General features: G+C 41.4%; 3 protein-coding genes across 3 annotated transcripts; 2 read left to right on the forward strand and 1 right to left on the reverse strand.

The window, feature by feature from the left end:
- Nucleotides 1-740: 740 nt before the first annotated feature.
- On the reverse strand, nt 741-2,152 carry tp53rk (TP53 regulating kinase). Its single transcript, XM_076096867.1, has 2 exons — nt 1,893-2,152; nt 741-1,436 (listed from the first exon to the last, which is right to left on the reverse strand). Exons 1-2 carry the CDS (start codon nt 2,113-2,115, stop codon nt 958-960), a joined length of 702 nt encoding a protein of 233 aa, XP_075952982.1. The 5' UTR covers nt 2,116-2,152; the 3' UTR covers nt 741-957.
- Nucleotides 2,153-3,571: 1,419 nt separating this feature from the next.
- mrps33 (mitochondrial ribosomal protein S33) lies at nt 3,572-5,182 on the forward strand. The gene is made up of 3 exons (XM_076096868.1): nt 3,572-3,745; nt 4,393-4,645; nt 4,828-5,182. The coding sequence occupies exons 2-3, from the start codon at nt 4,431-4,433 to the stop codon at nt 4,931-4,933; spliced, it is 321 nt and encodes a 106-aa protein (XP_075952983.1). The 5' UTR covers nt 3,572-3,745; nt 4,393-4,430; the 3' UTR covers nt 4,934-5,182.
- Nucleotides 5,183-7,635: 2,453 nt separating this feature from the next.
- Nucleotides 7,636-13,131, forward strand: slc2a10 (solute carrier family 2 member 10). Its single transcript, XM_076096733.1, has 5 exons — nt 7,636-7,792; nt 10,573-11,847; nt 12,072-12,194; nt 12,807-12,942; nt 13,035-13,131. Exons 1-5 carry the CDS (start codon nt 7,636-7,638, stop codon nt 13,129-13,131), a joined length of 1,788 nt encoding a protein of 595 aa, XP_075952848.1.
- The last annotated feature ends 176 nt before the right edge of the window (nt 13,132-13,307 follow it).

Consider the following 13,307-nt stretch of genomic DNA (forward strand, 5'->3'; position numbering starts at 1 on the left):
ACCTTTTATCATATATTTTATGACATTCATGACAAACGATACTTTGACATTTTATGGCATACTATACTATGACATTCTTTATTTCAGTTTTAAGCCTTTCAATACTACGATATTTGTATAACATGCTGTGTATTACGGCGTTGAGGTCATACGTGCATTATTACAAAAGGAGACCAGACGAACCAAAGATGGCTCAGACCTCAGAGGGTTTTAAACCAACAAGAGGTGTCTTAGTATGGAGTCAGTCTAAGATATAAATAATGGTATCGAAGTTGGAATGCTGATGTATCTTATTCAATTTTTTGTCAAGTTTTTAGCAAATTACATAGATAATGAATGTAATGAATGGATTTTCAACACACTGTATACAATCTTTAAGGTCTGAGTGTCTAGTGTGTAGTGTATATTATATTTTAGATATAGTTTATTTGTGCATACTTCATTACATATTAACACAAAAAATATTTATATTTATTATTCCTCACTTTATACATTTTGCTTTTAATGTGCTTTTAAAAGGGTGTGTTTGAAGTTTCCTTCTATGACAACATTATATTCAAAAGCCTCTAGGCTCTAGTTATATAATAAATACATATTTTGATATAATTTTGCTTTGAGGTGTAGGGCAGATATCAGGGCACTGCTTGATTCGGTGTAGAAACCTGACGGTCTCTGCTGTCTTCTACATCCAAACAATGTAACCCCAAAACAACTTTTAACAAACATGAGCCAAAACAGTGTTCATATACAACATATATTTAATTTAGATTCCAACGACAACTTACAGTCAAAGCAGACACTTTGTTCAAAGTGAATGCAACCAACATCATTAAAAAGCCCATCTTTTTATTATATCAAAGAAATAAAACATTTATTACATTTTTATTTTCAAAATAACAACTTTATTATTATAACATCATTTCCAGAGAGGCTTGTCCCTGAACACAGCACAGATCATCAGCCCACCATCGACCTCTTCCTCCCTCTCAACCGGACCTCATCCAGCTTTTTAATGACCGACGAGGACTTCTTGGACGCCACCGCGTAGCTCTTCAGCAGCCTCTCGAACAGAGTCTCTGTGTTCGGGTGGGTGCTGAGGAAGGCCTTCTCCAGCACGTACAAGTCCACCCCCTTATCCTCCGGCAGGGCGGAGATGTAGCTCAGGCCGAAGTCGATGAGGAACAGCTCGGATTCCCCGTCCTCCTGGTGTCTCAGCAGCATGTTGGAGGTGGTCAGGTCCCCGTGGACGACGTCCTCGTCGTGCATTTTGGCCAGGATCTGGCCCACCCTCTCAGCCAGCCACCCCAGCTCCTTACTACAATCAGACTGCCGAGTGGAGGCGATGTGGTCGCGTACAGTCGAGGAACCCGCGATTTCCTCCAAGAAAATACAGTGGGATGTGTAGTCCACAAAGTAGACTACAGGGGCAGATATGCCTGAGGAGAGAAGTTGAAGGAGAGTTGTATGAAGATACAAAAACCTGTGTTTTCTGGTATCAAATGTTAAGGATGTAGTTATTCGATATCAATAAATCCCATGAAGACAAAAAACGTATTTATAATGTGATACGATCTACAGAGGACTGTGGCTCAATCTCTAAGGCCTTAAACCCTGAACCCTCAGGGACTTAACCACGTCACCTGGTGATGAGTGTGTGAGACTGCGAGGGCTTCTCCCCCGGCTATTATTACTGCGTCAACCCATCGCTTGTAACGGAACAATATTTTGTTGTAGCACCGGTTGGCTGAGTTGAAGCTACTTTAGCTTCTTTTCTTGAACTGTTCTCATTTGATAACGATGGTGCGCTTCGTCAAAGCCACTCAGACCTTAGACTTGATAGAATTGTGTCCAGACTGGTTGAGACCAGCAGGGTTGGCTGTTGTTGAACTTGCCTGCTCTCCGGCAGCGCAGTATGGAGCGGACCTCCTGCACCGTCCTTCGGTGGGTCAGCTTCTCGTCCAGCACCGGGTGTCTGTAACGCTTTGGGAACCTTTCTTTCACAATAGTCGGCTTTCCCAAGAACTCTGCCCGGTACACCCGAGCTTCTGCTCCTTGTTTTATTAGCTCTGCTTTACTGAGGAACTCTGGGATCGCCATGCTCTTTTCCTGAGCCATGTTTACTTCCGCTTTTCTTCTGCTGTCTGCTGTCCTCAGCCCTCCTGCTTCCTCTGCTCTGTTTCTACAGGCTGCCACCTAGCGGCCACCAATGAAACACACACTGCCTACAGAGGGAGATGTCCCACTGGCACGGTCAAGTGAAAAAGAAAGGTTTTGCTAGTTGCTTTTTACCGTAACCAGCTCTAAATCTACGTACACAGATATTTATGTAAACTAAACGCTCATTTAAATTGCTTAATTTTATGCATTCCCCTAACTTTTAATTTAGGAGGCACACATATTCACAATTACAAAAATGAGGCAATCATTACACATACAAATTCAACATCCTCTAAACTCAACACATACCAAATTTGACATAAAACATGTACACAAGCAAAAACAAATAGCATAATAATAGTAGGATACTTATTTAAGATTAATAAATAAATAGAAACATAACAAAATAATGTATAATAGCCATAGATTAGATTAATTAGATAGATTAATTAATATAGATAAAATAAATAATTTCTAATATTTGGATTTCATTAATTGCAGGGACTTAATATAGAGTTGACTTTCATTATAGTAGCACATGAAGCGAGGTGGGGTCTTAAAAACTTTTGACCTATGAATAAAGAAGTTGGCTGGAATTAGTAAAACATTCATCATTGGGTCTAACTTTTTTGTCTTCAGAAAAAATAATATTATTATGATCAATAGTAAGCATTGCTGTGGATTTGCCACTTAACAATTCCATTAATTGTTTCCAGAACAACTGTGTATGAGATCTTGATGAACTTATTGATCCTGCTCCTATCAACAGCATAGAACAGAACACTCGCTAAAATACCTACAAACAGACACCTGGGTCGAGCTAACATGTATTTGCAAAACTAGTTTGCTTCACTCATAATTTTAATGAACCTTCAATTGCTCACAGATCATGGCTGTGGGTCACTTTATTAATAACGTTAAATACAAATTCAAGATAAATTCAGGGTTTCATACATATAAAATCTACATTCTCAGATTTCTCAGTGTTTTCTTGTGTTGGAGAATATATACAACCTGGTATCCTGCTATTTTTAAATATGATATGATAAATGATATCTTACCGTTTATATTGTGGCTTTATTTTCAGGTAAAAATACATATTGACACACATAATTCAAATCGCTGTATATTCCACGATGAGTGCACTTCAGCCGACGGATAACCGGAACTTTGTGCATCACCTGTCAAACCCACGGACCTCTTAAAAGCGACGGACTTCCTGCTAGCGCTTAATCGCAAAAAAGTTACACCAGACTTAAAAATACGGAAAGTCTGTGTTAATTTAAGTTTTAATGACAACTTATTGATGTATACATGTGTAATTTATGGAATATGGCTCGTGTTGGAAATAGAAATACCACTTTACCATTAAATAGGAAGTGAGGACAACTAACCAATCAGCTCCACGGAAAATGTGTCATGCGCGATAGCGCTTGTGATGGCAGTGTGGTGCGCGTGAAGGTGAATGTGAGCCAAAACGTTAGTGAACTGAACGGAACTCCAGTAGTCGTCATTTAGAGGTTCCTGCGTTTACCGGCCTTTAGTGAGTTTCACTAAAGAACGGCGTGGACGTCCTCTCAGACTGCAGGTAAGAACCGTGTAAGAACGTGACTCATTCATTCGTTCATGGCTGTTCACCAGGGAAGTGTAGTTTCTGATTGTGTGAGGGTTTTAAGAAAGATTGGCTTCAATACAATGAGTAAAACATCACTAACATGAACCCACGGTGTTACGTCAGTGTGGTAATTAACAGAAGTGGACGGACACACATGCATAACACCGTCAATATGATCGCTTGTATGCTGTAGAATGCTAGCACGAGACCAGACGCTGGCTGCTCGCTTTCCTACTTTCTTTTAAAGACATGGCCTCCAAATACATGTTGTACCGCATTTAGTTTAATCTTTGATAATCTAACTACTGTGCAGGATTTGTATTTTATTGCTAAAATAAGTATGCTGAATATTTAACACAACAAATATCATCACGGTTCTCTGATAATCAGAAAGCTATCAAATGTGGTTCAGTACAGTGATGTTGGTCCAAAATAAATACAAATACAAATGAGGTGGGTTTTTTTGGTCTTTAAATCCTAATATGCAAAAAACACATTAACTCGGATTTCGAAGTTTTCATGTTGTGTCTGCTATCTGTTGAGCAACAGCAGACGTCTGAGTATGAAGTTGGTCGGTCAGTCTGACACATGTTCTCTATGATTTCTATTTGATCTTCAAGCCACTGGTGAAGTCCTCTCTCTGCTCTGCTCAGCGGTCATGGCCGGCTTGTCCAGCTATGCCGTGCGCATGGCCAGACTGAGCGCACAGATCTTTGGGGAGGTGGTGCGTCCGACAGACTCTAGGTCTATGAAGGTGGTCCAGCTGTTCCAGGAGCCTCCCATGGCCAAGAGGAAGGAGGTGTACGACTGGTACCCACAGCACAAGATCTACTACGCCATGACCCAGAAGCTCCGGTTCATGGGGCTGTTCAGGTACTCAGAATGACCTGCTTGATCATTTATGCCCTTAGCTCTGCTGGAAGAGTTTTCAATGTGAAACATCGATACAGGAAGTGGCTTTATATTGAGGGTAAAACCGGTAAAATACATGGGTTATCAAGAAGACTGAGCAGCCAGTGAGAATGTTTGTTACAATGTTTGCTCTTCCTTCTCAGAGACGAGCATGAGGACTTCAAGGAGGAGATGCATCGCCTCAGGAAACTGAGAGGAAAAGGGAAACCGAAGAAAGGAGAAGGGAAGAGAGCGGGCAAGAAGAAATGAGCGGCTTCTTTTTTTTTTCTCTTTGTTATGCAGGCAGACAACATTGGACTGTGGACATGCTCCTTATTCTGCTCTCCTCAAGGAGGACAGGAACGACTTGTTGCTGCTCAGGTGCTCTTCTGTAGCCTGACTGACCCCTGACCTCCGACGCCTGACCTCCCAGGAAGAAACAAGAACACAGACATAAACTAATAATCCTCATTATTGTTAGACATAAGATTAGAAATTTCAATAAAGATGCATCTGTTACCTCTAGAGTGTCTGTTATTACTATCACTACTGATAGTACTGCTACTACTATATATTGCTGCTGAAAAATGAGTGCTGTTACTACTATGAATACCATTAGTAGACTATTACTGCTGCTACTGTTGTACTCTTTACAGTAGTAGTAGTAGGACTACTTCTGCTGCTGTAGTACTCTTTAGTAGGACTACTGCTGTTGTACTCTTTAGTAGGCTTCTGCTGTTGTACTCTTTAGTAGGACTGCTGCTGTAGTACTCTTTAGTGGGACTACTTCTGCTACTGTTGTACTCTTTAGTAGGACTGCTGCTATTGTACTCTTTAGTAGGACTACTGCTGCGATTGTACTCTTTAGTAGGACTGCTGCTGTAGTACTCTTTAGTTGGACTACTTCTGCTGCGATTGTACTCTTTAGGACTACTTCTGCTGCTGTTGTACTCTTTAGTAGGACTACTTCTGCTGCTGTTGTACTCTTTAGGACTACTTCTGCTGCTGTTGTACTCTTTAGTAGGACTACTTCTGCTGCTGTTGTACTCTTTAGTAGGACTACTTCTGCTGCTGTTGTACTCTTTAGTAGGACTGCTGCTGTTGTACTCTTTAGTAGGACTGCTGCTGTTGTACTCTTTAGTAGGACTACTTATGCTGCTGTTGTACTCTTTAGTAGGACTACTTCTGCTGCTGTTGTACTCTTTAGTAGGACTGCTGCTGTTGTACTCTTTAGTAGGACTGCTGCTGTTGTACTCTTTAGTAGGACTGCTGCTGTAGTACTCTTTAGTAGGACTACTTCTGCTGCGATTGTACTCTTTAGGACTACTTCTGCTGCTGTTGTACTCTTTAGTAGGACTACTTCTGCTGCTGTTGTACTCTTTAGTAGGACTACTTCTGCTGCTGTTGTACTCTTTAGTAGGACTGCTGCTGTTGTACTCTTTAGTAGGACTGCTGCTGTTGTACTCTTTAGTAGGACTACTTATGCTGCTGTTGTACTCTTTAGTAGGACTACTTCTGCTGCTGTTGTACTCTTTAGTAGGACTGCTGCTGTTGTACTCTTTAGTAGGACTACTTCTGCTGCTGTTGTACTCTTTAGTAGGACTGCTGCTGTTGGACCTACTTCTGCTTCTGTACATGCTTTAAACCCAAATAATGATAATAACCAATACTAGACGACATCTAAATTGAGTCAAATGTCTAATATATAACTGTGGAACATTTTTAATTAGTTATTCAGTCAGTTATGAACTTCATCATTCGTAATGTGTAATATGATCTTTGGCTTCACCACTCAGCGTGGATAACAACAAAACCAGACAAATAATTGAGGGCTAACAGAACATCAACAAACCTGACTTTAGAAGAAAAAGAGAGGACAGAGGGACATGGACGCCATGGAAGCAGTAGTGGAATTGCCAAAACGGGCTTATATTTTCAATCGTACTGTGACGTGATTAGATCTTCTACTTCAGTGTGAGTAGAAGTACAACAATGTAAGTGATCGTTTGAAAATACTGTGGTACATGTAAGAGTCCCGCATTCAATACCGTAAAAGTGTCACCACGAAGGTACGTATTTATAGCAACCTCTCAATGTTATATTAGTGTTGGATTTTTAACACGGATGTATTACTATAAGCACCATTTTCATGTTGTAGCTGGATGAGGTGAAGCAACCATTAACTCATTTTTGATATGTTGATCACCTGTAGGGCTGGCCAATATAGAAAATATCAAATACAATATTTTTGACCAATTACCTCGATATCGATATTGTACGAATGCTTTTTTGCAAAATATGAACACGTTGAGATTTTTGGATAAATAATCATCAGTTATGTGGACATAGTGACTAATTGTAAAAGACAAATAACAGAATAATCTGGTAACTTCAGAAAATGACATTACTGTAATTGTTACCGTAAAATGTTTGTGATCTTAATCTGAACTGTAACTACAGCTGTTAGATAAATGTAAAGGAGTAAAAGGAACAATAGTTCCCCATCGAATGTAGTTGGGTGGTGGGAGTATAAAGCAGCACAACAGTAACGTACTCAAATAAAGTATTTTATTTCATAATTCCACATTTATTCCACAGATATTTTTATTTCCATCGTACATTGAAATGAAGTGGGCGTGGTTATCTCAGATTCAGACCGAAGCACAATAACTAGCTGGCGAGTGCGCTCATCTATATTGGCTCATATATACATTTACTTTTATTTATATATGTATTGCCTCATTTGTTGACTTCCAAACGTATTTCATAGACGTATTTATTTATTTCTGTATTTATCTTCTCTTTTTTTTTACATTAAATGAAATGGTATTCCATAGCCTACCTCAAAACTGTGGAATCCTTCAGTAAATGTATTCAGTTACAAATTGTGGTCAGTTTTGAAACACACGAACTGCTTATTTCTTCATTCATATATGATATGATTATTATATGAGATCAGCTATAATGACATGATGCGGTCCTCTGAGCCTCTCTGCTGCTCTCCGTCCTGGGACAGTCAGGAGTTCCTCTCCTGTAACTTGACACCGCTGCCACGTCGCTCCGACTTCCTGAAGGGACGCAAGTTTTTCTCCAGGAGCATCTCTTTAACTACCCGCTCTGCTGCTCACGGTGAGTCCATGTCTCCTCCCGGAATGTCTCATAGCCGACAATATAGCAGTCCACGCCGGACTAAAGTGTCTCCTGAGCTCAACGCAGCCATGCAGCAGACTGTTACGTCCGTCTGTCCCTTTTGAACAACTGCTTCAAGTCCTGCACGGAAAAGCAGTGGACGGATAACGGGCCTGTTGTCCACAGCTGAACTATCAGCGCAGTAACACACAGGACTCTTAATACCGGAGACTCTGTCTATTTATTCTCTTCAGGGCCGCGACGGAATGTAACTAAGTATATTTACTCAATATAGCTACTTTACTTTTTATTTCCATTGAATGCCACTTTATACTTCTACTCCACAACAGTTTTGACTGAGGAACTACTTCATACTGCACTTCTTTTATACAACAGTTACTGAATAATTTGCAGATAAAGCGTCTCCATAAAGCTCAGACATTATGATGGGTTGCTATATGAAACTTTCCAGCAGTATGTAAAGTAAAGTGAAATAGTATAAAATACTGCGGTGATGAACAATCTAATGTCTGTAGGGTCCATTCTGCTGCATAATTACTTTTGCCTTTAATACTTTGAAGTATATTTTTGGTGATAATACTTCCTTAAACTTCAAGAGTAACTGAACCCCCAAAATACCCCTTTTCAGCTCAAACACAATTTATATGTATATTTATATACCTGATGGGGAACATCTACAGTGACACTTGGGGGATTTTCTGTATTCGTCCACATATTGTTTTGAGTATCAAATATCAAATAATATATCAAAAAAGTCCAGTCAGCACCGAACCAGAACCGTAAACGATGAGTCCGTCTCTCAGTCCATTTGGAACAAGAGTTCCTCAGATGTTGTGCACATTCACACACCTCGTCCCCGCTGCTGCAGGAGATGTTGATATGAGACTAAAAACGGAGTGAGACAGCCGTGTAGTTCTGTTGAGCCCATCTCGAGTGGACCCCCGAATGAAATCATGGCAATCAACAAGAGGGTTGTCATGGCGACGGGGCTGCAACAGTCTATATGAGCAGCAGGACACGAGACAGGTGCCAGACCAGGAGGGCTCTGCAGGACCCGGAGATTGTCCGTAATATTATTACAATTTGTATTATCATATTAAGTTTTGCTGATATTTCACAGCGGAATTCCTCCGAGAGATGAACGCAGACATGCAGAGGCTGACTGAAATGTGAAGGTAACAGGACAACAACAATGGGTGAGTGGTTTTACAAAGTAATGCCGTTCTGTACGGACTGCCCTGCAGCGTGTTTAGTTCTGCTCTGGTGTAAAGACAAGCAAAATGTAACAGATGCATTGTAGGGACCTGTGTGACCTGTGATACACTGTTTGACTATCGCAGCTGCTGATAGTTGAAGCTACATTTAGACCATCAAGGGTCATTAAAAATCACCAAACTATTCAAATCAACCAATTAAATGTCAAACGTAACTGTATCTGCAGTCGGTATGAGCTGTTCTAAGCTTCATCTTTCCTCATATAAATGGGACACAGAGTACTCTTTAATGAAATTCAGCAGCTCTCATTTGCATTTGTGTCAAAAGATAGTGCACATGAAAGACTCTCAGGTTAATGTGAGCGGCAGCTGCAGAGCAGTTGAAGGGATGAACGATGATCATTCACTTGGAACTCACTCAAATAAATACGAACTGTAAACTAATGAAAACACTGGAAATCTACAGACTGCAACAACTTAACTTTATTTATTTGTAAAGAACCGTGAACAATATGGAACAAAAATGTTGCCGGATTTTTGTTTTGTTGTACCTGAGCACCTTGTGCTGCTTGTACTGTGTGAACAAAAGGTTCCTGCTTCAGAGGTTTGCATGCTGGCTGAATCTGTTCTAATCTCACCAGCAACATTCATTCTTAAAGTTTAATCCAGATCAGTGTGATGCTACATAGTCACACTTTTACACTTATAGACTGTAGAAAAATATAAAACTGCATATTTAGGGCTAATGAAGGTAAAAAATCTTAAATTACGGAGCCAGGGAGAGAGGGTATATTCTGAGATAAAACTCCGAATTTTAGAGGTGAAAGTCGTAAATTTAAAAGATTTTTTTTTGGATATTCTCAGAGATTAAAGTGGTGAATCTACAAGAAGAAACTCACAATTTTGAAGATTTTAAAGTAAAAAATGGCTGTAAAACACAGTCGCAAAAACATGGCTCCATCGCAGTGGTACACAAATTTATAAAAGCCACAGCACACCTTCATAGGATTTTTCTTCCTTGGCCCCCCAAAGTGGAAACCACTGCTCAACCATTTATGACATCATCCATAGCTTCCTGAAGGCACATTTTGAAGATATGATCTATAGTCTTGCTGCTATCTGGAGCATATACATTCTATGATCTGGAGAGATTAATGAAGCTCTAAAATGTACCTCACTCAACCATTATGAAACTCAACATCTTTTAAATGGACACTAAGAAGACGAATCTGCTACCTGAAAGGAAACAAGAAGATTGACTTTGTATTTCTTTGTTTTAATGGATACTTATGGAGCTGCTGTCTTTTGGAGTCAGTATCTAGTGGTCATTAGTGGTACTGCATCTAATGGCAATTCAGATCTGTCTGTAGCCTTGACAGCGGATTTCACAGTCTCACAGCGAATCAATCTACATGATCTAACAGAAACCTCATGAAGTTGAAAGATTAACATCAAATTCATACATTTACCCTCGAGATTATTTTTGTGTGTAAATGTACATATTTTGCTCAGAGTAAATCCTCTGACTGTTCTCCTTCACCATAGGTAGCTCCATCCTCCTGTTGGCCAGCGTGGTGTCCACTCTGGGCGGCCTGGTCTTTGGTTATGAGTTGGGCATCATCTCAGGCGCTCTGCTGCAGCTCAAGGCCGAGTTCGGACTCTCGTGTGTCCAGCAGGAGGCTCTGGTCAGCTCTCTGTTGATAGGAGCTCTGCTCGCCTCCATCGTGGGCGGCTGCTTGATCGACCACCGGGGCCGCAGGAACTCCATCCTCCTCGGCAACGTGTTGATCCTCACCGGCAGCCTGGTTCTGCTCATCGGCTCCTACTCGGCACTGGTGGTGGGCAGGATGACGGTGGGCTTCGCCATGTGTATATCCTCCATGTCCTGCTGCATCTTTGTGTCCGAGATAGTTACCCCGGATCGCAGGGGCTTCCTGGTAACGCTGTATGAAGCCGGGATCACCGTGGGCATCCTGGCAGCCTACGCCATGAACTACATCCTGGCCGACTCTAAAAGAGGGTGGAAGTGGATGTTTGGATTAGCCATAGTACCGACTATGATTCAGTTGGTCTCTATCTGGTTCCTCCCATCCAGCACGAAGGAATCTTCAAGCCCAAGTTATTGTTTTCAAACTGAAAGCAACCTGATGAATACTGTCGAAGCAGATGACTCAAAAGTCGGCTCCAGCATGGAAAGCAAGAAGGTTCAGTTCAACAGTATGGACCTTTTCCAGCGCAAAGACAACATGAGGACTCGGACCGTCATCGGCCTCGGACTGGTGCTCTTTCAGCAGTTCACAGGCCAGCCGAATGTCCTCCTGTACGCCTCCACCATCTTCCACTCTGTGGGGTTTCACAGCAATGCCTCGGCGGTGCTGGCGTCTGTGGGCTTGGGGTTCGTCAAAGTGGTCGCTACTCTGACCTCCATGGTGTTTTCGGACCGGGTGGGGCGGAGGCCCCTGCTCATCAGTGGATGCTCTGTTATGGCGCTGTGTCTGATAACCATCGGACTCCTCAGTGGACGTTCATCGATGAATGCCAGGAGGCCTTGTGATTCTGAGGACTTCAACGTTAACAGAACCAACCTGCCTCATCTAACTGTTGGTAATCGATCCGTTTTTGAAGCGTCTTTACACGAGAGACAAAGACTCCTCGATAACAACACACAAGATGAAGATGTAGTTCTCAATGAAGTTGGACAGAAACAACCGGACGATCCTCTGGCACCTCCTCCGAGCGCCCATGGCACGGTTGTGAACTGGATCATTCTCGTGTGTATGATGGCTGTTGTCGGTGCATACTCCGTTGGATTTGGACCAAGTTGGTATATTCTCTCAAAACGAGGCGTTTTTTGTGCATTTAAAGCTTCATGAGGCAAGATTGATTAAATACATGGTTAAATTGATGCGCATTTTCAATCTGCTAAGATGCAAAGCTGCCTAATGTAGCTTTACCGTCTTTAAAAATAACTTTATCCAACATGAAGCCTGTCGAGTGTTTTATTAGAGCTCTGAAGTTAAGCACTTTCTTTTGTCTTGGACCAGTGACCTGGCTTCTCCTGAGTGAAATATTTCCAGCTGCTATCAGAGGAAGGGCATTCGCATTCACCAACTGCTTCAACTGGGCTGCCAACCTGTTGGTCACATTTACTTTCTTGAATTGTATCGGTGAGTTCCCATACACCATTTTCACGGTGGACATTTTGACTTGTCACAGTGGGGAAAGTGCAGGTGGAAATAATAAAAGCAACGGTGGTTCCGTTCCATTAGCATTCCATGTAAGGAAAGGAGTGAGAAATAAAAAAGTAACTGGAACTGGAAAAAAGCCACAAAGTGATTGATTTCATGAACAACTCAACATGTTTGCAGTGTAGAGGTCCCAGTGACTCTGAACTTTAAACTCAGTCTTGTGTGTTAAGATAAAACACCAAATACTTTTAGGTAGTATATGGCGAACTTGCCTCATTAAACACAGCAGACACAGAGCTTATTGCAGTCCTGTGACAGCCACAGACGTCAGATTGTTTTCTTTTTCTGTCTGAGCATTTGATTCATTGATTGCTGTTGGGATGTAATGAGAATTTTAATAAATATTGTATTAATTAATTAAGAAGAACCAACTCTAGCTTCAGCATTTAACAGTCTAAGATTATAAAATAACTGCAGAGAAGGGTTCATTGCTGAATTGATATCCGTTCTTACAAACGATGGTCACATTTCACCTTAGTGACGTATTGAAATGATGGCCAGCAGAGAGTGAACTGTGCTTTCGATCAACAGATGCGATCGGTCTGTCGGGGATATTCCTCCTGTATGGGATGACCGCTGTGGCCGCTGGGCTTTTCTTTTACTTCATGCTACCAGAGACCAAAGGGAAGAGTCTGGAGGAGATAGACAAGGAGCTGCGTTTAAACAAGTAGGATCTATATTTGTCTTCAGTAAATACTCATAACCACGTTTCTCACTTAGCATGAGACACTCATGTGTCTCTTTGGTCTCGTTTTGCAGGTTTTACCAAGGCGAGGAGTGCTGCTGCATAAAGAGCTGGAGAAACCCTTCCCCACAGTACCAGAGAGTGCACTGTCAAGTCAGCTCCTCGGGGTGATTTATTATAAGATATTACAGTACTGACAGGCATAGACACCATGTAGGCTTTAGACCAGGCTAGGCCTTCCTGTTGCACCTGGAACACATGTGGTATCTTTGTGAAACACGCTAACAAAGTGCATTCTGTGTGACGTGACTTTTGTAAATGATATTTTGGGTATGTTCATTTACATT

This window comes from Anarhichas minor, unplaced genomic scaffold, assembly GCF_050575085.1.
Source record: "Anarhichas minor isolate MPS153535 unplaced genomic scaffold, ASM5057508v1 ptg000023l, whole genome shotgun sequence".
NCBI classification, from domain to species: Eukaryota; Metazoa; Chordata; class Actinopteri; order Perciformes; family Anarhichadidae; genus Anarhichas; species Anarhichas minor.

What these genes read in the sequence shown, in the direction of transcription:
- mrps33 (XM_076096868.1), top strand. Translation starts at nt 4,431, where the DNA reads ATGGCCGGCTTGTCCAGCTATGCCGTGCGCATGGCCAGACTGAGCGCA. An exon ending in CGGTTCATGGGGCTGTTCAG is followed by an intron (nt 4,646 to 4,827) that starts GTACTCAGAATG and finishes CTTCCTTCTCAG; the next exon opens with AGACGAGCATGAGGACTTCA.
- slc2a10 (XM_076096733.1), top strand. Translation starts at nt 7,636, where the DNA reads ATGCGGTCCTCTGAGCCTCTCTGCTGCTCTCCGTCCTGGGACAGTCAG. An exon ending in TACCCGCTCTGCTGCTCACG is followed by an intron (nt 7,793 to 10,572) that starts GTGAGTCCATGT and finishes CCTTCACCATAG; the next exon opens with GTAGCTCCATCCTCCTGTTG. An exon ending in AAGGAGCTGCGTTTAAACAA is followed by an intron (nt 12,943 to 13,034) that starts GTAGGATCTATA and finishes CTCGTTTTGCAG; the next exon opens with GTTTTACCAAGGCGAGGAGT.
- tp53rk (XM_076096867.1), bottom strand. Translation starts at nt 2,115, where the DNA reads ATGGCTCAGGAAAAGAGCATGGCGATCCCAGAGTTCCTCAGTAAAGCA. An exon ending in ACTGCGCTGCCGGAGAGCAG is followed by an intron (nt 1,437 to 1,892) that starts GCAAGTTCAACA and finishes TTCTCTCCTCAG; the next exon opens with GCATATCTGCCCCTGTAGTC.